General features: G+C 36.6%; 1 protein-coding gene across 5 annotated transcripts; it reads right to left on the reverse strand.

Moving 5' to 3' along the window:
* Nucleotides 1-24,986, reverse strand: LOC114259683 (Transducin/WD40 repeat-like superfamily protein). Of its 5 annotated transcripts, none has more exons than XM_028199706.2 (25): nucleotides 24,861-24,986; nucleotides 24,546-24,698; nucleotides 24,334-24,443; nucleotides 21,557-21,722; nucleotides 19,168-19,268; nucleotides 18,932-19,004; nucleotides 18,697-18,832; nucleotides 17,524-17,684; nucleotides 14,475-14,599; nucleotides 14,296-14,395; nucleotides 11,298-11,394; nucleotides 9,668-9,719; nucleotides 8,571-8,672; nucleotides 8,338-8,484; nucleotides 8,075-8,237; nucleotides 7,741-7,971; nucleotides 7,503-7,657; nucleotides 6,234-6,362; nucleotides 6,000-6,117; nucleotides 5,643-5,838; nucleotides 5,358-5,469; nucleotides 5,121-5,275; nucleotides 3,057-4,488; nucleotides 1,963-2,157; nucleotides 1-802 (listed from the first exon to the last, which is right to left on the reverse strand). In XM_028199706.2, exons 2-25 carry the CDS (start codon nucleotides 24,676-24,678, stop codon nucleotides 326-328), a joined length of 4,866 nt encoding a protein of 1,621 aa, XP_028055507.1. In that variant the 5' UTR covers nucleotides 24,679-24,698; nucleotides 24,861-24,986; the 3' UTR covers nucleotides 1-325. The 5 variants fall into 5 exon arrangements, with proteins under 5 accessions (XP_028055507.1, XP_082752040.1, XP_082752047.1 ...); XM_082895914.1 differs by having other exon boundaries at nucleotides 24,546-24,714; nucleotides 24,861-24,977; XM_082895921.1 differs by having other exon boundaries at nucleotides 21,557-21,737; nucleotides 24,861-24,968.

A 24,986-nucleotide genomic window follows, 5' to 3' on the forward strand; every position in this document is an offset into this window, starting at 1 on the left:
TGACAACCTGAAATATGGATGAGTATATATAACAATGGTGAACAAATGGGCACGGGTGTAGCATTACAAAATATCCAAATACACATGCACACAAAGCACATTGGAGAACAAAAATACACTCATCTACAAGACAAGAAAATTTTCCACTATATTCCAACCAGCACATCTATTTCCCTTCCTGTTGGCCATGAAGTGAGTAATTTTCTAAAAAAACAATGGCAAAGGCTTCCGGTAGGTAGAGAGGGAGATGGGGACTCTACAACACAAGGAACAAAACAAAATTATCAAGAAGTTAATTGAATTGGAGAAATGTGTAAATCAATTTTCAGCCGAATGGTGAAGGAACAGGTCCGGGTCCTGCAAGTGCATCCGATCTTTTGATGCTTCCCATACCACAGATAATGCAGCCAGGAGTTGAAAGAGCAGAGAATTTGGCCCCGCAGAGATCACAAACGTCGTATCCAATAGTTGACAGACGACTAAGTGTGGCCGCGCAGAACTGGGAGGGGTCTTCTAAAGGATCAATGAATTTGTTGGATGAACCTCGCTGAACACATATGTCAATCAGGCTTCTTAACTCATCTTGCTTGCTTGCAGGCGCTTTTGACAGGAGGAGCTCAAGCATCTGCTTCGCATATGCATAATTCTGCACCTCCATATTCCGTTTAATGGCCGTTCGAATGCAGTTTATTCGGTGTTTTGCTAGAAGAGGCAATGAACCCAGATGGCGTGACAGCCTCGCCATCTCATCTTTTGCGCTGATGGCACTAGGGCCTTGGACTTTCTGCAGTCTCCCGATTTCCTGTAGGGGAAAGTGACATACAGTCGTGAAAATCTAACAATCCATTGACATCGTAGAAACAAGAGATGCTATTTGAACCTCGAGTTGAAGCAGTACATCATTATAGAGAGATTATGGATATTGTTTTGCTCAAAACTTGTTGGTTTTCAGAATGTCATATATAGCCATTGAAATTGTAGTTGTCACTACTAGTCACGCATACTATTACTTCTTCCCATATTCACATATCAAGTGTGACTTGATGCATATGGTAGCAAAACTAACGAAGGTTGTAGGGTTCGTTGAAAGGAAAAGGCTTAAATTGATTGATTTCAAAAGTTCGAGTTTCTGAATTTTCTAAATTGGAATGATAAGAAGGCCTAGACTGGAAATTTTATGGGTTTAATTTTCAACTTGAAGGCTAGTGAGGAGCAAGGGTTTAGGGTTGGTTAGAGCTTAATTAAGAAGGATTTAGGGGTTGAAAACGGGAATGCTCTATGGCTTTGAAGTGTGAACAATAACCCGAAAATCATACTTGGGTATGAGCAGAGAAATAGAACAAAAATAGATGAGAGGAATGTGTATTTCAGCCACAAAAGGATTAGTAGCATTCACACAAAGGCAATCTCAGGGCTTGTTTGGTTTGTTTTTCAAAAAATATTTTGGAAAAAATTCTCCACAAACAAATTTTCAAGTGTAATCAAACCGAACAAATTTTTTCAAAAAAAATCTCAAAATTTTGTTTGCTTACCTACTTTCCAAAATCACTCTCTCTCTCATACACATCAAATCAATCACTTTTTTTAAAACTCTCTCCCCAAAACAATTTTTCAAAACCATTTCTGAAAAAAGGCAAACCAAACAAATTTTCGTACTTTTTATCTCAAAAATTACTCTACAAACACAAACCAAACACACCCTCAATTTCTGAGAGTATCAACTTCAATTTCGTTGTAATGGAACCATTACATAGATATTTACATAATGTTAGGCCTGACATAGATCACATATAAGATCAAAAAGAAATACTTGACCCATATTTTGAGCCATGGACCAAAACCACACCAACCTAGAATCTCACAAGGTCAGACAGTCTATCCCTGTACTTCTGCAGATCCTTGTCCCCAAGAATTAGGAGCAAGTTAAAATTAGTTGATACAAAGCATGGATAACAAGAATACCTGAAGGAGAGTAACTGCAATCTTATACTGAGCACAGATTGTTGCTTGAGCTCTAATGTCAGCTCCACGAGATCGGTCCTTGGCCAGTGCCAAAAAAGATTCATCAAAACAGGATAATGCATCTGGGAGTTGATTCTGCTCAAGGTGGGCAAGTCCAGTCTTAAAACAAATTGATGCAGCAGCCCCACGAGGAACCTGCAACGTGAATATCCCAACACAAAAAGGGAGAGTCAGATTAAATTAGATTTATGCATACCACTATCGTAAGCAGCCAATGGGCTAAATGGAAAGATACTACCAGAAATTCTGTTCTCTAGGTCCATCAGCTATACAGGCTATAGTTAATACATAAAATATTTTACCAAGGGCCTGTCAATCCATCCCCCCTCATGCCCAAACACCCCAACTGTATTTGGCAGGTAAATATAAACTTCTTTCCTTGTTCAGAGGGGCTTCATCTTAAGTATTCATAGAAAACACTAACACCTTCAAATTCACTAGAAGTTAAACAATGAAGCTCATGCAACATAAAAAGCATGGCAGTTGTCCCGCGTCCTCCCCTACAGGTGTGGAAGCAGTGACATTAAGCAATTGTTTATTGCAATTACCCCCTATCCTCTAATGTTGTTTTTCTCATTCAATGGTCTGAAAACAGTTCTTGGGATCACCCAACGTCTATCGTCAATTAAATTTCTCTTTCCCATTCATTTTTTACTTTAATAAAAGAAAGAAAAGGATGAGTCGGCTTAATAGAGAAAATGAGGAACAAATTTTCACACCCGCATATTATAGATCAATAGATTCAATACATGCTCAAGAATCATCATCACCATATATATATATAGAGAGAGAGAGAGAGCTCCCACTGGTGTAAGATACAAAATTTTCCATATGATGCTCTTAACCCCTCGATATCACCCAACCCAACATTAAGACATATGTAAAAACTCAGAATCTTTAATAAAAGAAATTAAGTATTTACAAATCATTGGATTAATGAGACACAGCATAAAAAGCAAGAGTGATTACTGAGATAGCTCAAATGACAAGAATGCAACCAAATGGTAAAACAACATAAAGAAGAATATATTCACCTGTCCAGGACGCACAGACTTTGGAGAAGCCGGACGTGCAGGAAGTTGCCCTGAATTTACAGAACCTGGAGGTTCAAGTGAGCTAAGATCAAGGGACTGAGTAGAAATTGGCACCTGAGCTGCCTGAACCTGAGACACTGGCAGGACATTGGGCTGCGCCACAGGTTGTGATGGTGGGACTCCACCATCTGGAAGTCCAAAGGACTCAAACGAAACAGGCTGTTGAGTGGCTTGAGGGGGTACACCAGTATCAGGTAGACCAACATCAGGTACAGGCACACCAACCTGGTTAGGTGCAACCTTGTTTCGTGCAACCCCTTGAGAATTCTGATCCATCCTTGAAAGGTAAGTCCCCGGAGGAGGCAATGATTGTGCAACCTGGAGGGATGATATTGTATTCTGGAAAAAGTCCTCTGGGATTGGCCTAGCTGCAACTCCAGCACCAATGCCACCAGGCTGTGACACAGGTGCAGGTTGAGATAACGAGTCAGTTCCAAAAGGATCAACAGGGACTGCTGGAGTTGTCACACTTCCAGTGGTTGCAGGAGCAAGTTGAGGGACAACCAGGCCAAAATCTTGAGATCCACCAGTCTTGGTCCTACTAATTGGTGGGCCCAGACCCTCACCAAGCTTAAACTGCTTTGTGGCTTCTTTGATCTTGTTCACATCCACAGTAGCAGATGAAATGGGTTTGTCTCGGATTCTAATGTGTATTTTCTTAGTTTTTGAAGCTCCCTCCTCATCACTGCTGCTACCATCAGCAGTGCCATACAGTGATTTCTTAAATTCTTCTTCGGCTTTTGCCTGTTCATCTGCAGCACTAGGACCTGCAAGTTGCTTAGTAAGGGTTTCTAGGCCCATCAAGGAATCACCCTTAGAATCACCCTCAGGCACCCCCTTGGACTTGCTCGATATGGAAGTACCAAGAAGTGCATGAAGGCCATTTGCCTTGACATCAGTACCTGCAGGCTTAAGTGCTTTGACCAAACTATCTTCCCTTACTTCTACAACATTACCTCTTCCTTTTACCAAGCCAAGATAAACACCAATATGGTCCGTCACAATGGATGGGATAGTACCATCATCTGTTTTCATGTATGGCATAACCTCCACTGCCAGGTCCCACTGTGGTATAGCTTTTAGGTTGGTGGGTGTCTTGATTTCCCAATTGCCCCCGCCCCATTCGGATCCTTTTGGAACCATGCTTTCAGCAGCAAAATTGGCAAAAATCCCTTGTGTCCATCCAGTGGAACGGACTCTTAATATCCTTTCACAATATCGCCTCAATTCTGAATCAGCACCCTCTTCCTCCAATTTCTGAGCAAGGCGCCGCATTGCACTAGGGTTAAGGTGGCAGATGAATAGGTCAAGCATGCTTTCATAATCTGCTATAACTTCAAAAGTTTCTTTTGCACTGTCAAATTGACCATACCTGCAATTTCATATTTTTTCGGTCATATGAGAGAATTCCAAAACAAAAGAACCATAAATTTGTCAAACATTGCTTATTAACACATTAATTATCAAAAAAGAGATCCATCAACCCAGCTGTGGTAAGGACCTCCATTTACTTCATAATTTCTGTACTAAAATAAATACTAGAAGATGGACAATCAACCAAAGCTTTACTACTAATAGTATACAACTACATGTAGATTCATTAATAGTTATACTAGAAGAAATAAACGACAAAGCCACAAAGCATTCTAATCCTAAAATTGTGAACAATAAAAATTGATGAATATGAATTATAAGCTGTTTTATGTACCATCAAACATCTAAATCCCAATGCACAAGAATATTCTAGGTTACTAGCCAGAAGAAGAAAAAAAAAATTCAGCCCTTTCCCAGTTGAAATAGCCAATTACATTCTGATCCCAACCATAACGATTTAGTCAGAAATATCAAGCCAAATCTCATTATGGATAGTTAAAAATTAAACATGCAATTGCCATAACCCCAACTAGGCAGGGCATAGTATTACAATTAAAAAAATTAAATTAAAAGAAGACAAAAAAAATTGTGAAGGAAAAAAACTGATGGAACAGAATGATGAATACATACTTGATACAGGCATATCCCAATTGGCGAAACCGGTGAAACAAATGAGAGGTTGGAGGGCATTGTGGATAATCTCTAGAACGCAAAAACTCATCCTTTAAAACAGACAAAGCAGTAGAAAACCGGAGAGCATTGATTGCGTAGATTCCACGCAACACCTAAGTTTGGCCAAAACAAATTAAGGAAACTAGGATAGATGATTGATGAAATACATGATATAACAAATTATCCATAGATCACCTGAGTAAATTGTGGACCTGCTTGGGATAATGACACAGCAAGATCTCCACAAACTGGAGAACCTCTGGCAAGAATATCAAGAGATCGTGGTGTAATGCGCAAACTGTCAAACCTTCATTTGAAGAAATACACTTTGAGATGTCAGATGTTGCAAGCACTCACACTCGGACCAAGTTAATTTACCAAAATAGAAATGAAAAGGATAACAGAATCCAACAAGTGCTGAATATCCAAAGTAGTATATGTGACAAAACAAACATGCCTACTAGTAGAGGAAAGGAAAACCTGGATGTTATTTGATACAATATTTCTGACAAGTCTAGTTTCTGCTCAAAACTCTGTTGCATTGTGGCAAATCCAATAAGAAGAGGTTCGAGAAGCCCAACAAGACAGCTCTTTATCTCAACCCCCTTTTTTTGTTTCGGATTTATCTCTGTTGGGTTTGCGAGCAATAATCGATCATTCAATGCACCAACCAGCACTGTACAGAAGTTCATCTTGATGGCTCAGAAAAGTAGGGGTATAGTACAGAGTTGCAATTGTTGATATATAGATCAAACAAGAGTAAAGAAAATAACATGATGCTAAGTAACCTCAAATATGAAATTAAACATTTTAAGTAACTGAAACAACGTATGATACCTGCATTCGGCATACTAATGGAAAGAATTGTCCTCACTTTTCCATCCCACCCAAGCACGCTGATGGCAGTGGCAGTTGAAAACAGAAGTGCAGGTCCAACCCAGAGAAGGGATCTAAAGTAATCATAAGTTAAGGACCCAAAAAATTTTAATAACTATTAATCATGTCATATAACAAAAAGTGTAACTATCAGAAAAGTAGCCAATATGCAATAAGTTTTCCATGTAAGGATATTGAAGGAAGTTCTTTATCAAATTTTGTAGAACAGCTAGCCAATATATCTAGATCTGCTGAAACAATTAGAACCCTTTGAGTTGTTAATACTCCTGCGACATAGCCTCGTAGAGTTTCTTGCCAGTGAACCTGGAAAAGAGAGTTAGAAGAAACAAGAAACAGTTTTCTAATTATTTGTACATTCAATTCCAAGGCAAAAATTAATAGAGAGAGAGAGAGAGAGAGAGAGAGAGAACAGCTGGTAGGAGTAGATCCACATGGATGGTCAATTAGTTGAAAGCTCACTTTCTGGTCAGTGATAACTAATTCATGGTATTTGGAAAGCTATATGACCAGCCATAGGAGCTATTTTATATTATTAGGAAACAAATTATAAGAAAAAAATTCTGAGTTCCCCATGCTAAAGTTACTAATATTCTGCAGCACAATGGTGCAGTTAGCAGTGTTAAAATTTGATATTTGTACAAGAATTAGATTTGGAATAGCAAAGCCCAAAAGGCCAACTCTGATCTGAGCTACATGGGACATATTTGATCTTTATTTTCCATTAGTGGGGAACATTATACTCGGCAAATCCACTGTATACAAAATTTCTTTAAAACTAGAAAGGAGAAGGAAGAGGAATGGGAGCATCCTTTAAAGAACTTACGATTTAAGCAAAGAGCACAAATTATCTGACAGAAGACAGTGTCTACTAAAAGAAAGCAGACAGGACAGAAATGTAAAAACAGAAGAACAATTATGAAAGAAAAGTGATTACATCAAAATAATCTCTGCAACTTTTTCCTAATTCTAAGCCCTAGACAATGGACAACCCCACAATTATGGAACCTTTCAAACCTCATCCTATCCAACATGATAAAGATCATAAGCAACTTTCCTTTTTCTTTTTTACAAAAACCAATAGAATTTTTTGGAATATATTATTCCACAATAATCATTAAAAAACTCTTAATATCAAAGACATCATACTTATGTAGGAAGGTGTATGTGTAAGCATCCATGTTAGCTGACCCTATTTCCGCAAGAATGCAAACAATGATTTGGAACTTCGCATGTGTGACCCATCTTCAGCATTACGGTGAAAGACAAGCCAAAAAAAAGAGGAAAAATTAATAAATAAAAAGAATGAAATAAGAAAATTAGTGCCTTACTATTTCTTATTGCTATTAGGGGAGATGAGAGGTCTCTGCTGAAATCAAGGCCCTAGTCAGTTGTTCAACAGTTCAAGAATGAGTTAAAAGTAATGAAACAAGGTAAAAAAATTACCTGGAGTACAATCTCATTTACTTTCAACTTTATTGATTTTTTCCCTTCACCCTTTGTTGATATATAATGACCATCAGAATTTGAAAGGCGGTAACCCTGACCAAGCTTTGCCAGGCCAATCTGGTCCCCATGAGAAGCAAACATCATAGTCGATTCTAAAATAAAGAAAACTTTGATCAGCATTTTATTAATAATCAATCACTAATATTAAACATCAAGATACTTTCTGTCCAAGCACCTATTGGAGTTGAAAAGATGCGATCAACTTCAGTTTCAAAAAGAAATGGCAGTGGTCCCTTCACTGAACCAACAGCAACATCTTTAGACTGACTTTGCTCATCTGCTTCACTCATCATATCAACCTCTTTTGAAGCCACTGCCGGAAGAATATATAAAGCAAGTCCAGTCTTGTCCTCGTCAAGAATTGCAAATTGATTATCATTTGGGCCAATAAATGCAGCGTCTCGACCTAGACAAGTCACAAAATGGATTAGAGTCAATATTTCATTCTCAGAAGCATTACATTAGTATATACCAGCAGAAGACACACACTTTAAATATATAGATCATACCCTTCACTGTACTTGCTTTACTATTAGCCGACTGAGAATCAGTGTTTTCCCTATAAAGAACTACTTCATTTGTAGCGCCACTGAACTCATAAACAACAAGAAACAGATGCTGCTTATTGCTGTAATGCAAGCATTTTGGATGGAATTCTACATTTCCAGGAATCTGAAAACAAAAAACAGATGTGCAAGATGTAAACCCATATATGATATTCAATACAGTCCTCAGAATTATTATTAGGAAGGAAAAACAGTTCAAATGTTACCGAGGTGTAAAGCTTCTTGTAAGTATTATCTGCTCCAGAACAGAGATTATACGCCATAAGGTTTACACCATCTGCATAAAAAGCCCTGACTGGGTAATGAAGAACACGATTCTCTTTATTGAAGAAATTTAGCTCCAGATGAAATGTCTGCAGATAAAGGCATTGGCAAAATCAAGTAAAAAAGCAATGAAAAAAATTGAAGTCAAAACAAATAAAGTTATCCAAAGAGTTACCTGGCACACAGGAATGTCTTTCAGATGATGTTTAGTATCTAAAATAGTGATGAGAGGTAAACGAGATATTGGAGCACTTTTGGCATGTTCTTCCATGAAATGCTGTAACAATCAGGCAAAGGTGACAAGACAAGAACAAGAGTGTTAAATTGGAGAACTATAGGGGTGTTCCAGATAATAACCAATAGAGGGAGATCCGCAGATTTGTTCAGCAGCAAGAATTTGTTCAATACTTGAGACCATTAAAACTCGGGTCACCCATAAGTAGAGTTAATCACTAAATATATGACGTTTAGCACAGATTTTTACATTGCATAAATTTCATGAGGTTTTGAAGTTTGGCTGCATGTCAAGCTTCAGTTACCTCCCAGATCTGAATGTAACTGAATATATGTACAAGTTCATTGGATACTTTATACATTTGGGAACAGCATAACCTTTGAAACCAAACGTAGAAGAAGAGAAGAAAGAAAGAATGACAAAATAAAATTTTAATGAGTGAAGGACAATTAAGAGCATTAAAATTGGCAGTTGATAATATTCACAATTAATAACATGCTAAACTGAATTAAAATCTAGGCTTACATGTGGGTCTGACATTCGTATGAATGCCCCCATGAAAATTTGGCTCAGGCACTGGTTAGTCAATAAACTTTCGCTTCCTTCTTAGTCTTCTACGTAGGATGTTTTTTACAGAGAAAAAATAGATTCAAGGCATAGGTGCTGGTTAGGTTTGTCATTAAAGAATATAATACAAGTACACCATCTATGTTGCTGCATATTACTTGCATGAACATTATATTAGGACAAGCTACCTAAACCAAAACAAGCTAAACCTCTTTGTCACTATTATCCTGAATGTTCTAGAAGAACATGACAAAGGAGAAGAAAATCAAGTGGGGTAAATTAGATTTCACTTTGGGTAGGTCCAAGTTGCACAAGACACCTTGTTAAGGTTTCCTATATCACAGTTTTTTTTCCTTCCTTTTTTATATAATTTCAAGATCTTCATGAGTGATATGGATATTATTTAATGCATCTTTAATAAAAAAAATTCTAAAGAGAAGAGTAGATGTTTAAAAAAGATAGTAACATACACTGTAAAGGAAAGCTTTTCGGGCAATGTCTGATATCGTAAGCTGACTTTGGCTGGCATGAAGGATAACAAAGTGTTACCAACAATATATGATCATCTCAATAACATGACAATAAAACAGATAATTACATGTGCAACAAGAGAAGAATTAAAAAAAGTAATATAACGTTGGGTGTGGGAAGAAAGAACCAAAAAAAAAAAAAAGATTTTCACAGTTGGAGTCATATAATCCATAGTTCTTTAGAAGCTACAAAACTAATCTTAACTCAATTAAACGAAGCATAAAAGCCCTACTACTGCAGAATCAGGTACATCAAACCTTATCAAACCCAGCAAGGAGTCCATATACTTTAAAATGAAGCATTCTTGCTGTAAATATTGCACAACATGAGCAACCTAAGGATTAATGACTTCAACCTTCAATTAATGAAGTCCTCCTCAATCATAGGTGGCAAACATTTAAGTGCAGTTCTTTACACAAAACTTGGATAAACACAAAACAATTTCAAAGGCATTGAGATCATTAAGTAAAGGCTTCCAGATCACAGTAGATCATGAAAGTATACAGCAAGGATGGACATTGGTTTGTTAGAAAACAACAAAATAAGAGTGTTAACAACTTCAGTTTAATTTGAAGATACGAGGAAGCATTCCCTTCTTTACAATGAACCACAAATCATTAAATGGAAAGATTAGGTAACAACTTGGGACTGCAGAGTCCTTTATTGACAATATTCAAGATCATGCTAAAACAACCAACAACCTAGGTTTTTCTTTCTAACATATCTATCTATCTATCTATCTATCTATCTATATCTATATCTATCTATCTATATTATTATAAAGTGAACACCTCTTATGGTGTCCTGAAGCTTTACTCTCCTCATGCCATGTGGCAGTATTTTTTATTTTTTAAAAAAAAGTTAAACACAGAAATGGGCAAGGCTTGAACCCATGACCATGGGTTTAAGTACGAGGACTCATACTACTTAAGCTAAGTACACATTATAATATTAATTTCATTATTATTTTTTTTTATTCCTACTTATTTAAATTGCACACACATCGTGTGTGCCACCCACTAGTATATATATATATTTCTTCCTAAGAAGCAAAGAGAATACAGATTAAATAGTTTTGTCCCTGCAGGATAATTTTATCCTGAAAAGATTATAACAATTTTCTTTTGCTTAGTTGACAAATTATTTGTTCCTAACACAAAACAGTGTGTGTACGTGCACACAGATGCATGTGTATGCACAGAGAGAGAGAGAGAGAGAGATTCACCTACAAAACAACCTATTGAATGCCATCTTAATGCAAAATTATATGCAACTATTATAAAGCATTATCAAGATCTATGTAAAGAATATTTCTCCTGGTCAATCATCAGACTGCAAATGTCGATGAAGTAAAACTTTTCTGTTCACTATAGTTACTGGCAATAGCTAGAATTTAGATAATAGTTCCAGATAAGATAATGAAACATAGAATAGAACCAAATCCCAAAACATTTTAATTCTTCGATCAATTAATTTCTTACAATCCAGAGTGCACTTCTCCAGGCTGTAATCAGTAGTTCCCTTTCTTTAAAGATAAATTAAATTAAAAACCGATCATATTCAACTTACCCTTTCAAATGGTGCTCTTGTAGTTGTGACTGAAGCTGATGATCAGCTAAAATTCCAGATGAACCAAGGGCCGAAAGCTTTTCCTTCAAAATAGAAGCTGCAAAGATCTCATGTTTAGCTTAATAAAGAGATTATCACAAGGCCCATCAATATTTCACTTCTGATTCTATACAAATTACACGGCTTTCTGCTACTCTCTTTTTTTTTGTCTTTATTGTATTTTTTTCTACAATCTACAATGTTCTTCATAAATTATTTGTTTGAAATTGATCCACCATTCCTTCAAGATTTGGATGCAGCACAATGAGAGCAAAGAGAAAGAAGATGAGAAGAAGAGAAATGGAGAGAAAGACAGAGAGCTTGCAGAGAGAAACCAGGGAAACAACCCCTATTCAATGTCTCAAATTCAATTCGTCAATATTCAAGCCATAGTCTCAAAAAAACCAATCACATATAGGCCTATTTATAGGCAATACTAAACCCTAATGAAAAGTTACCAAAAATTAGACATGACGACAATAATTAGATCCTAATTAATAAAACAGTGAATCCTAATTAATAAAACAGTGAATATCACTTTACCCTTCTCATTCATAAACCGTATATATTTTGACCCCCTCAACTATAAAATGTATCAATTTCACCCCTTCCAGACCCCATCTAGACCACCTCCAAAAGGGGTGTATTTGTCTGATTTTCATAGTTGAAGGGGTCAGTATGTACAGGTTCATAGATGAAGGGGGTAAAGTGATATTTGCTAATAATTGAGGGGTATTGGCAAGGTTTTAAAAAGCGGCCGCAACCGTTACGTAACACCATTACGTAACGGTTGTGGTAGTTACCGCCACCCGTTACGGCCGCTTTTGCAATGTGATTGCGATTCACAGGTGTATCGGCCGTAACGGCTGCTATAGCGGTCGTAACGGCCGTAAAGACCTGTTACGCACCATTACGTAACGGTTCCGAATTACTTCTTTCGAAAAAAAAAAAATTGAAAATGGGGGAAGAGAGATAAAGAGAGGAGGGAAGATGGAGGAACAAGAGATAGAGAGAGAGAATAGGGAAGATGAAGAACATGTTATTGATTTGTTAAAGTTGTAAGACCTATGCTATTCTATTCAGCTGCTATCACTCAACCATTTTGTTTGTGTGTGTCTATCTATATATTGTTTGAAAATAATAATAATAATAAGTGTGGCCATTATCTATTTGGCTTGATTAATATATATATATATATATTTAGGATTTTATTTATTCTCTTACTTTTGTCATTATTTATCTTATATATAATAGTTAGTGATTGATTTTTTGTATAATACAAAGTCATTAATTATTAAAATAAAATTAAAAAACCCAGTTTATAGTGATTTAAAAATATGAAATATATTGGATCAAACTTAAAAATTTATAAAAATTGATCAATATTTATTTTAAAACCCAATAAATATGATCATGGGAACAAAATGTGCGTATCAGTAAGTTTTTTTCAAATTGTGCGAAAAATAAAAAAAAAATCACGATTCCGGTTACCGCAACCGTTACGCTATGGCCTTTACACCCCGCAACCGCAATCGCGCCACCGTCACCGTTACGGCGACCGCAACCGCTTTTCAAAACCTTGGGTATTGGTGTATTTAACCCTAATAAAAAATACAAACATATCACTAATTTCTAAAATTTAAAGGAGAACGGATGAATAGATATAAATCAATATTAATTTTCTTTTTATCATTAAATTCCAAGTAATTTTGTCATTGTGTTTCATGTATGCCATGTATCTATGAGATGGACATGGGTGTCCCCCAAGTGTCTGAAGCATGTCAGGATACATTTGGACATGTGTCCTACATATGTCAAAAAAATGTACGAGTGTGTGTTCGAAGCGGACTTGTCACTTTTTAAAAGTGTCGTATTTCTTAGGAAATAACTATAAAAGTGGTAGACTACATCTAAAACTATAAAAAGGTCTAACAAGGTGACGTCCAAGCAAATTGTACTTGGCACCCCTCTAGTAGAGAATTAATTTTCAAAACTATCCCTTGATTTCACACTATTAGATGCATTTCACTCTCATTTAAAAAGAGCAATGATATTGAAAAGTCAATAGTTTAGTGCCTTTTTTATTAATGGACATCATTTTGGGACATCCCAAAATAGAATAGTGGACAAAATAGGGAACAGAGGGAGTAACATTTAGTTTGCAACAGCTACAAAGAAAGGCATGAGTAATGAAAGGTAGTATGCAAGGTAGCTTTTGAAATGATTTAGGGCTGTTTTGTAATAGACTAAAATAGCCAAAAATCCACTACAAAAAAGTAAGGGTAAATTATGCAAATGGTCCCTATAATTTAAATGATGTGTCAATTTGGTCCTTATTGTTTTAATTTGCTCAATTTTGTCCGTTAATTTAACGGATTGTGTCATATTGGTTCAACAAATAATAGCCATTAAGTTTGGTGAACGGAAATTCAAATGACGTGTCAATTTGGTCCTTGTAATTTGCACGATGCATCAGTTTGGTCCCTGTCAAAATCGAGCAAATTAAAACAATAGGGACCAAATTGATACATCGTGTAAACTATAAGGACCAAATTGACACATCATTTGAGCACGTAACAACTTTTCATCCACCAAACTTAACGGCCGTTATTTATTGAACCAATATGACACAATCCGTTAAATTAAGGGGCAAAATCGAGCAAATTAAAACAACAAGAACCAAATTGACACATCGTGTAAATTACAGGGACCATTTGCATAATTTACCCAAAAAGTAATATCCCTTAGTCAAGCAAAACTGTATCCAATCACAAAACAAACAAGCAGGCTAGTCAAATGTAAGCTAACAATTTTTGTAAAATTGGTTTCGTAAATGCTCATCAAGACATGAATAAACAATAACCTGAAGATACCTTGCAGTTTGCAAAACCAAAAAGGGTTGCAAAGTTTAGTGACACAGATTGCCTAAATTCAAGTCAAGACATAAATAGACAATCACCTGATGATCCCCTTGCACTTTGCAAAACTGAAAAGAGTTGTTTCCTTCCTTCCCTAGTGTACGCAGCTCTATTTTTCCGATTATCTCCACCTGTCATATTCTGTTACAAAAAAGGTCCAATTACTCACCAAAAATCGACCAACTGGTGGGCATGGACAATGTAAATAGCCACACTTAACTACAAATAGCAATGCTGCTAAATTGAATTTTGAGTGAACTTCTATGGATTTGATTCGTGGGAGGGGATACACCGCCTCTCCGCCTTGCTGAGAAAGAATACGAGGGATATCAAGGGATTCAATTGCTGCAGAACAGAAAGTAAGAAATATCCATAAGTGCCTCATCCTTGCAGAATACAAGACAAAACGGAGGATATAACGCAACGAGAAACTCCAAAAATTATTTGTATACATAAAAAATGTTTAAACTGATCCAACTTCATTAACTAAGGTATTTATCAATTTACAAATGTGTAAATACAGTATAATTAGCCTCCTCTCTGCAAGGGAAAGAAGACAGCAATGTCCCAATTAATTGGAGAACGTATCACACAATTTATCATATCCATGTTACCTTGTCATTATTCTCAATTTATGTTTCTCTTTTATATAATGTAAAATGTTTATTTCATCATCTTCAGACAGTTTTGACAAACAAAAACTGAATCAAGCTTCATTACATCAAGCTGTGTTTTCATCCTCTAAAACTGACTACAAACGCTTCCTCAAATGTTCCACTTTCAGACTTTCATTTTTTATAATTTTGGGAAAGACAAAAAAAAGTATGGCCAAAACTTAATCATGACTAATATATCAGATACTGCATGATCAACTAAAGGTTGCACTTAAATATCCATCTTATCTTTCTTGCCAATTAATGAAGCATTAAGTCAATGCCACAGTCAGATGGCAGTTGACAAATGGCATGGCATGTTGCAATAGCATTAGATTTATTTTCAGCGGGGTAAAAGCGCTGTTGATGTTTCTACAAATTTCTGGAAATAGCTGACCGGCTGGCATAAGTTACACAATTGCCAACATTTATAGCCAATTTGTTGTTTGCCACCAAATATTTAACTTGGTTGCATTGCATGTCACCAGTATTGAAAACTTTTACTCCACCTTTTCTTCAAGAAACTCTACACCAGATTCATAAGGTACTTATTTTTTTCACAAAATCCTTAAAGGGGTGTTTGGGAAGCTAGCTTTTTGGCTAAAATAGACAAAAAGTCAAAACACCCAATAACATCACTCTATTTTATTGCATGTCTTTTCATAAAAAGCCAAAAAGCCAACTAAAATAACCAATTCCCAAACGAGCTCTAAGTCATGCCTTTGGCATCCCATTCCTAAAAAATCTCTAAACAATCTCCCAAATTTCAGAAATGCAATTCTCACAAAAAAAATATGTAATACAAAAGCAGCACCTATTGCCCATCACACACAATCCGAAGAATATCTTTAGACAATATGTATTGCTGAAGCATTCCTTTAATACAAACTGCCCGTACAAGTTTCAATTAATGCCTTGAATCACACCTAACAATCCAATTGTGCACACCATGCAAATAAGAAAGAACAACAGGTTTTAACAGTCTTGTAGTTCTATCATGATTAAAAGGTGTAAACCAAGAGACGTTTCATTATCCTAAGTTATAGAGAAGTCACCATACCTTCCTTATCCAAGTCCTCTTAAAAACACGCTTTAACTATGAGAGAATTAGAATTTGGAAAGCATGCACAGAAGAAATCAAACGATTCAAAACTAATTTTTCAATGGCTAGAGATGATCACCAAAACACCGGTTGAGACTTGCTTCAGAAAACTGACAGGAGGTAAGCAGGATAATCTGATTGGACAAACTGAAACATAGAAACTCTAGGATAACAAGCCTATTTATGTGTTTTTCTTTTTGGTTCTTATGGAAAATCGAAAAAAATTATTTGCACAGATAAAACTAGAAAAGAAAGGAACTAGATTATGTTACATAAAAGATCTAGAACAAATGAAAAAAACCAAAAACAAAAACCAGAGGAAGGACAATAAGAAATAAGAACGACAAAGGTATACTCTCCAAAACATAATCCTCCCTGTGGGCAGTCATAGGTGATGTAGACCATGGGCCCTTCATGAAATCATGGCAGACTCTAAAATGTCATGAAACAACCAGAGGTGGAGAGGGCGAGGGCTAACGCAGCCTTGGAGTAGAGTGAAAATGAGGGAGGAGAGCCTCTAATCTGTGGAGGAGCTCCAAGTTCTGATGAGCTTCCTTGCTTATGGAGAAGCTTGATGAGCTTGTTGCATATGGAGGGGAAGAACTCCTATAAATTTTATAGAAAGTTGGGTGTGTGTGATAGACCTCCTATCTCATAGTAGGTGTGATACACCTTACGAGGTTCCAGTGGGGATGGTTGTAATACACTTTCCAAGGTATTATATGACTAGGTCAATCTTGGTCTTTGTGCAGAGGCCTTTCTCTAATGTCTGATACTGTTCAAAGTGACCCACCTTGAGGAGCTGAGCCAGGCAACTTTGGCAAGCCCTCAGCTCTAGCTGCCAATCCACAAATTCCTAGTGATCTTGTGTGGGATCAAGGGTTGCTCAAGCATCCCCATTGGCCATTACCGAGTGGGCGAGATGAGGCTAGTCAACATAGCATTAGGGTTCCATTTCAGAGTTGGAGCGATGGAAGGGTGAAGTGACTGCCGAGTGGGTGAGGTGACACGCATGGTGCTGAGCTGATTGTCGCAGAGCGGCAGTGGTGGGCACCAAGTGGGGTGCCAAGGCAAGTCCCACGTGATGAAAGTCATGCCTCGTGGGAAACAAGTACCCACATTCTCCAAAGAAAGCATCTCTCAGCCTGATCCTCTAAACTGACAAGTGTGTCTGCATTACTAAATATGTCATTGTCAACAATAGATTCTAAAATTACATAAGCTCAACCCACTCTAGAGTAGTATTCAGCATCTCAACCTAAGTATTGACCAATTATTATGTCAGCATTGCAAGTTTGTAACAACAGCACCACCAAAACAACAGAATGACATCAACAATATATTATAGAATGACAGAACTAAAAGAACAATCAACAGCAAATGATCAGTATAAAGAAAACAACATAAGAGTAGCCATCGCAAGTGTCACAGCACAAATTGAATGCATAAATTGTATCAGAATCATTATAATTCTAATGTTCAAGGCAGGAAGAATTGGATTCTTTACGCTTTACCAGCAGGCTCAAAAAAATTTGCTTGCATAGGAGGTCTATTAGGATTAAGTATCACTCTTGTTTTCCACACTTGAAGAGTTCCATCTTTGGATATAGTGACAAGTAACCGCAACTTTGACAGCCAAGCAACAGATGTGATTGGTTGGGAACCCACTTGGGTACTGGAATAGCAAAGAAAATGAACCCTCAGAACACAACAGCAAAGACATCAACTACAGTAAAAATATATTAATTATGAGATACATTTTTGGGGAGTTGGGGGGTGGGGATGAGAAACAGAGAAAAGCATTTACAAAGAGAAGTAAAAGTATTCCAGAACAAATGATGAAGTCATCTGAGAAATTGTAATCATAGCAGATGTAATGAATGTTATAGCCATGTAAGATGCCATTTAACCAAAGCCATGTATAAAAGTTAAGACCAACTGCGGCTCCAAGTATACCTACCAAGTTACAATACCAATTTTATCAAATATCAGAATCATTCCTAGGATCCACAATCATTGGATGAAATTTATTGCTTATCAAAGAAAAGAAATTTATTGCATATATCAGATTCAATTTCAGGAAACAGCAGTCAAAAAAGCTATTTCAAATAGCAATCCAATTTTAAATGTCCCAACCACTATAATAATTCCTAGTGCAACATGTCAGTTAGCTTTGGATAAGTGAACAGCATCCACAAGCATGCACTTAGCCTCTGTTTGGATTGAGGGGTTTGGTGAGAAAAGAAATGGAGAGAATGAGGTTTCTCATCACTTGTTTGGATGATTAATGAGGTGACTAATGGTGAGAAATGAAGAGAAATGGTAAGAAAGCCAAATCACACCAAACTTAAGTTTTGTTTCCCACCAAAAGTGATGAGATTTGGTGAGAAACCAAAATTACTCTTTTAATCGTAGTCCATCCAAACAAGAAGGTGAGAAACAACAATAATTTCTTTTCTCACCTAAGTGAGACACTCTAATAATTTCTTTCTTCTCTCATCTCTCAATCCAAATGGAGTGTTTATGTATTCGACATTGCTTTCTATAAGGGGAGTCATTTGAATCCCCCGAGTTATCTCTCCTATGAACATAACAGAAAATGTTTAATCCAAAAATTAGGAAAGATAAAACTCTAAATTATTAGCATGCCATTAAGAAATATCATCAGCATTACTTATAAAACTTACATCCCAATCATACTAGGTCTCTCAGTGGAGACATCCCAAGCCAGCAGCGTACCCCGTCTATCGCCAACAAAAATCCATTCCAAAGTTGGATGAAATGCAAATGCACCAGCACCAATGAGCTTAATGGTATTATCAACTGTAACATGCACCAAAGAGTAATGAAGTCCAGCCAAATTGAATTTGTTAACAAGGGATTCAAACTATCAAGAGACACAGAGATTTACTCCAATCTTACGTTGTAGTGTGTAATGAACAGCATATGTATGGATGTTGTAAGCTCGAATCAAACCATCTGCATAAGCGACATACTGAAACCAAAAACGAAAATAAAAACAAAAACAAAAAAGCAAGTTGTTAATAGAATTCTAAAACACAAGAATAGAATGTTCTTTGCTTAAATTGACCATGTACTCGACTTGGTGAAAACCAGATGAAACTGTGAAAGTGTCCGAATCAAATTAAACATGTTACCAACACAGGCAGACGAGGATGGCAAGCAAGATTGACTATGGGTTTCTTCAGGTCTGTCTTTATTTTTGTTGGTGCCCTCCCCCCTTCAACAGTTCCAACAACTGCAAGCAGTTGAAAATGACAGATTTAAACTGCTACACATGATCAAACATTATAGACAACATATAGTAGCAATAACCTCTAAAAGCATAACAAATCAACTACAATTCTCCTATACCATTTAGGGCTCATTTTGATACGTTTTCTATAAGACAACAGAGACAAGAAGCAAAAAAAGGGAAAGCTCCTACGAAATGGGAAGAAAATCACGTCAAGTAACAGGCCTGCATTTCTAATAAGCGTCTTATGAGATCATCGTTACCCTCCTGCATCACAATTGCCACCATACAACCACCACCACCACCAGAAGCAAATCATTTCTACCATCACCACAAGAGCAGTAATTTGCTAACCATCTTCATCCATGCACTGCAAGCACACTGCTGCTTCCATGGTCAACACACTTCATAGGACAAGCCACTGTAACACAGCCACTACGACCACCAGATCATCCATGTTACTTGTGATGAAGTGGATCAAACCAAATTTTCACAAGTTCATGCTTCTCTGTCACACTCAGATGAAATTCAAGCTTGGCTCAGACTCACAGCAAACCTAGCCAAATCTTTTTCAAACTCATCAATGTTCTAAAGCCCGGACCGTTGAGGAAATCGGAATAAGTTCCGTTGAGCAAACTCCCAATAGAATTTCTCACAAAAGGAGATCCTTGAAGACAGTTTCTAGTCAAAATAAAGAAAGAAACAAAAGACAAATTTAAAAAAGGAAAAAGTGAGAAGAAACAAAAAAGGAATTGTAACCTGTTTTTAAAATGATTAGATTATCCTATCCAATAGGATCTCTCCACAACATACTATTTGTCTTCAAATGTCCTAGAAATCATTCACCCCCATATAGTCAAAGTTAACAAAGCGCGCGACTAAAGAACTTTCCCTTTCTCTCCCCTAACAAAGCCTCCAAATGAAAAGGGATGAGTTTATTACATTAACCAAAAAAAGCCTCTGAAGAAAATCACCATAAGCAAGGACACTTCTTGGTAACACCCAAGATAGAATCCAAAAGTCTTTCCCATAAACTGTAACCAACCAAGCAAAACATTAATAAGGGATGAACTTGATTGCCATAGATCAACACCTAACACAATAGTTGAAAAAAGGCTCCTTGTCAAGCTTTATTAATTAAAGTATTTTGCAGTTATTAACCTTGTCACTTGCCACCAACCACACAAGAGGCCATCAATTTGGGACAAGCTCAACTTATTGCCTTGATGAATTAGGGTGAAGGAGCTCTATATTTACCATCAGCACTACCACCATTGTCATCGGTATAAAACCCACCTCCTTCAACTGCCGTAACACAGCCACATCATTGTCCACTATCAATTCACAAGAACCCTAAAAAAATACTAAATAAGAAAACCTCCATTCACTCCATTATTGTCACACCAGCTCCATTCTCTCCACTACTACCACCTAAGAAACACCGACACTTTTAAGAAGGTAGCATGTTGTGCCGATATTGGACACACATCCAAACCTGTCCTACTATTTTTATAAAATTTCTAAACTCAGACATGCTTCATACACTTGGGGAACACATGTCAATTGCTTAGACACACATAAAACACATTACAAGTTTGAATAAAATAACTTGGAATCCAATTTAAACATATTCTCCTCATTTAAACTTTAAAATTATTATCTTTGAATTAAATAATCATATACATAGCATATAATAATTGTTTATCCATATATATGCTATATAATAAATATATAAATTAAACTTTGTGTGTCTTCCACATGTCATGTCCTACATTTTAAAAAATTTCCCTATCAGTGTTTGTGCTTCTTCGACTACCACCTTCACCAAACATGTCTTTAGACATTTTTGTTATTTAAAGCATACCTTGACTACTTTTAGCAAATCTCTTATTGTCTTTCATGTCCACTAAAAGGGTTCATTACTTCTAAGCTTTTGACACTTCTACGTTTAAGTGGCTTCATGCCAAGATGATGGTGTTGCCATTGCATATCTATGCCAGTCTTTAGACAATGTTATAACATAGAAAACCATGAAATCAAAAGTTTCAATGAATTTGTGTTGTTCTTGTTTAATTTGTTTCCTTTTTTCAATTCTGTGAGGGGCAGTAACCAAAGTATCTTATCTGTATCAGGTTTTTTTCAAATGAAAACTACTGCAACAAGCATGTAGTTCCTGTTTTCTAGAACTGCAAACAAGCTTAAGAGAAATAGAAAAGGGAAAGAAAAGGAAGACAAACACATGCATAGAGAAGGGAGAAAAGTAAGTAGGCTGTCATATGAAAACAACAAACCTGTTACACTCATCCTTCGGTGGAAACCAAAAAAAACTATAGGTTGGAGAGGGGTCAAAGCAATATGGACTTCTGTGTCAGAAGAAATTTGTTCCATCCTCTTTTCAGGTGAATGCAACACAAATGTTTGCTCACTGTCAAAATCACAGGATCGAATTGTACAATCCTACAGAAAGGGAAACTGAATATCATAAATAAGAAAGAGGGTCACCATCAAACTGAAACCAAAAAACATAACATCAAGCAGAATTCTTCAAAAAAGGGACACAAGACAACTAAACAAATGCTCACAAAATTACCATATTGAATCATTGATAAGAGCAATGAACATAAAAGAATAGTGGATGCCATAATCTTTGACAAAAATCTTGAAATTCCACTGAATAAAACAGTGGCGACATTTATTGTTTAATTTATTTTATTCAGATTACTGTTGGGATAATTATTTATGATTTAGGTTATTGAAATTTCTAGTATACGGTGTGAGGGTTGTCCTCATCCACTTAACGGTCACATGCAAGTCACACGACCACTTAAGTGACTTGGTGGATGGAACAGGATCTCAACATGTAAGGCAAGGGAAATTAGGATTAAATCTCGGTTCTTATAACCTAGTTCAAAAACAAAAAAAAAAATTCGAAAATTTGAGGTTAGTAACGATTAGAGATAGAAGGAAAAAAAACTCTCCACAAGACTAAATTTTCTTCTATCAGTCTTTCGTTGCTTCTTCTCCTTCTCTAGATCTTCTATCTCTCTCATCACTTTTCTCTACCTCCTTTGATACTCCAATTTCTACTGGCTGTTCTCGAGTTCTTTATGTTCTCTTATTCTATTTATTCTTTCTCTGTTTCTTTCCCTTCTACTGAAATCCTCTCGCTTGGTTATGAAAGTAGGAAACTATGAAGCCTTCCATACAGTTTGCTGCATATCTCATTGGCTCACAAAAGCATGGCCATTACTTATATGGTGAGATTACTCCTTATACCAGCCTTTTCTAAATCTTCTTTCTCCAACCTTTTCCCATACCTAATCCCAAGTACCTTGGTTCCCTGCTACTGTGTTTGCAATAGAATTAATGACAAACTTTTTGCAATGTAAAGAACTTGAATTGTGGCATTGAACGTATTTGAATTAAGGTTCATTAATTTGCCTGGCCTTCTATATTTGTTGAATGTGGGATGTTCAAGTTCCATTCTCGTAAAGGCCTCCATTCTTATTTTCTCAGCATACACTTGGTAAACCTAGGGCTGCAAAATTAAAAAACAAAAAAGGCATACGCTTTTTTTTTTTTTTTTGGATAACCAGGTGTATGGGCCAACCTATGCGCACCTCGACTAATCCCAAGAGACCAATCCCACCGCCCACTTGTCGAGACCCCATTTAAAGCCAGGTGAACGCCCTATATAGACATGGCCCCAAGGAGCTTATTGCTGCTAGCGAGTATTGAACCTATGACCTGGAAGGAGTACACCCCCAGGCCCCAAGTTTTGCCCACTAGGCCAACCCCTTGAGGTTGGCATACGCATTAATTCATTCAAAAACATTTTATAAGAATGCTATTTCCCTATAATCAGCTCAACTATACAAACCCCATGCAAGGAATACAGAGCAAACACCAGTGTGCCTACCATGATTTATCATATTTGCAGAAGCAAAGAAACCCATTTTCTTTCTCACTCAGGTAGAGAGAGAGAGAGAGAGAAATCCAATGTGCCTACCATGGTTTTTGGGCCTTATTTACTATTAGCATCATCACATACGAAAAGCCAATGCTTTTTCAGTCTTCAATAGAACAAAGCTTAAGGAAAGCTATCATATAGCAGCTTCAAGGCCGATCAAAAAAAAAAAAAATATAGCAGCTTCAAGGTTCCCTTTCTGCTCCTTTAGAAGAAAATCCAAAACCACAACACAGCCACCACTCAAAAAAAAAAAAAAAAAGAAGTTAATAAATAAATAAGACCCAAAAACCAATATTTCAATTATATACACCTTTTTAAATTAACGCCAAAAGAACATAATGAAAGATTGTACATAAAACAACTTTAGGATAGTATTATTATCAGCAATTGAACTAGCCAAACAAAATTTTATTCCTCAAAATTGCATTATTTAAACTAAGACTTGCCTTATGGTTTGGAGAAAATCGAAATCCAATCAACAAAATGATTGTTCCTCACCTCAATGTGCAACAAAAGAAAGTAAATGTGAACTCTAAATCCCACTAGTGATGCTCATCAGGATCTTAAACAACCACTGTAAATATTAGCCAAACAATCAAGGAGATATACCTTCATCCACCCCACTCTCTGACTAGTTAACCTTAACCACTGCCAAGTAAAAACACCAAGGCGCACTCTCATTCAAAATTCTAACCTCTTTTTTTTATTTTTTATTTACACTTTCTCCACATAAGTTAATTTGACCAAAACTCAAAACCAAAACTTGCAGAGTTCCTTTAATCCCAATATAGGGTATATAATATATTTATACCAAGAGCACATTGAACTGAAATACTCAAACAAATAAGATATGCTAAGAATACCATGAATAATGTTAGTAAAACCCCACAACATAGCAAAACATTGGACTGAAATTAGTTTATAATAATGATACTATAGTAATGTAAATCATATGGCAATGCAACGACAAACAAAAGAACAAATCATTTCATTGCAACAAGAAAAGCAACTAATAACGGAGACAAGAGTACTTCCTACTTCAACAATAAAGCTATTGTATTGCAAGTATATAAACAGCACTTGTAAAGGTAGACTAACCTCAAGTATAGCAATCAAAGCATGCCCACTCGTAGGACTATAAGACATTCGGACAACAGGTGCACCAATGTCTATTGAAGCGATCTTGCATCCAGTGTACGCATCGAATTCTGCACATACAAATATTCATCAACATCATATATCGCGATTCTATCAGTGATGACGATGAGATAAAAGAAAGAATTGTTTCAAATTGAAGGTTTTAGCAATACCAATGATGTAGGTTCCGATGGCGACGGTGACGAGAGCCTGAGTGGGGTGAAATGCGGCGGCGTGAGGCTGAAAGGGTTTCGAGCTACGGCCGACATGACGGAGATCCAGATGCTGCAGCGTCGCCCACTCCATCGATCGTCGTCAAAATTGACCTACAAATACTTTGACCTAATCAGAGATTGAGAGAATTTTCGTCAAATTGATTCAGATCAGAGACAAATCCACTAACAGATCAATAGAGAAACAAAATGCCAAAAACTAGTTCAGATCAGATCCACCAAACTGTGATTGATTAAAGCAGATAGTGAAATTACCTTTAGAAAAAGTTGAGTGGAGGATTGAAGCTCATGTGAAGAAGTAACGAGATAGAGAGACGACTGAACCAATGGAGATCGGAGCAACAGAGAAATTATGGAACGAACGAATGGAATCGGTTCGGT

Source organism: Camellia sinensis, chromosome 1 (assembly GCF_055761805.1).
Source record: "Camellia sinensis isolate YWXY chromosome 1, ASM5576180v1, whole genome shotgun sequence".
NCBI classification, from domain to species: domain Eukaryota; kingdom Viridiplantae; phylum Streptophyta; class Magnoliopsida; order Ericales; family Theaceae; genus Camellia; species Camellia sinensis.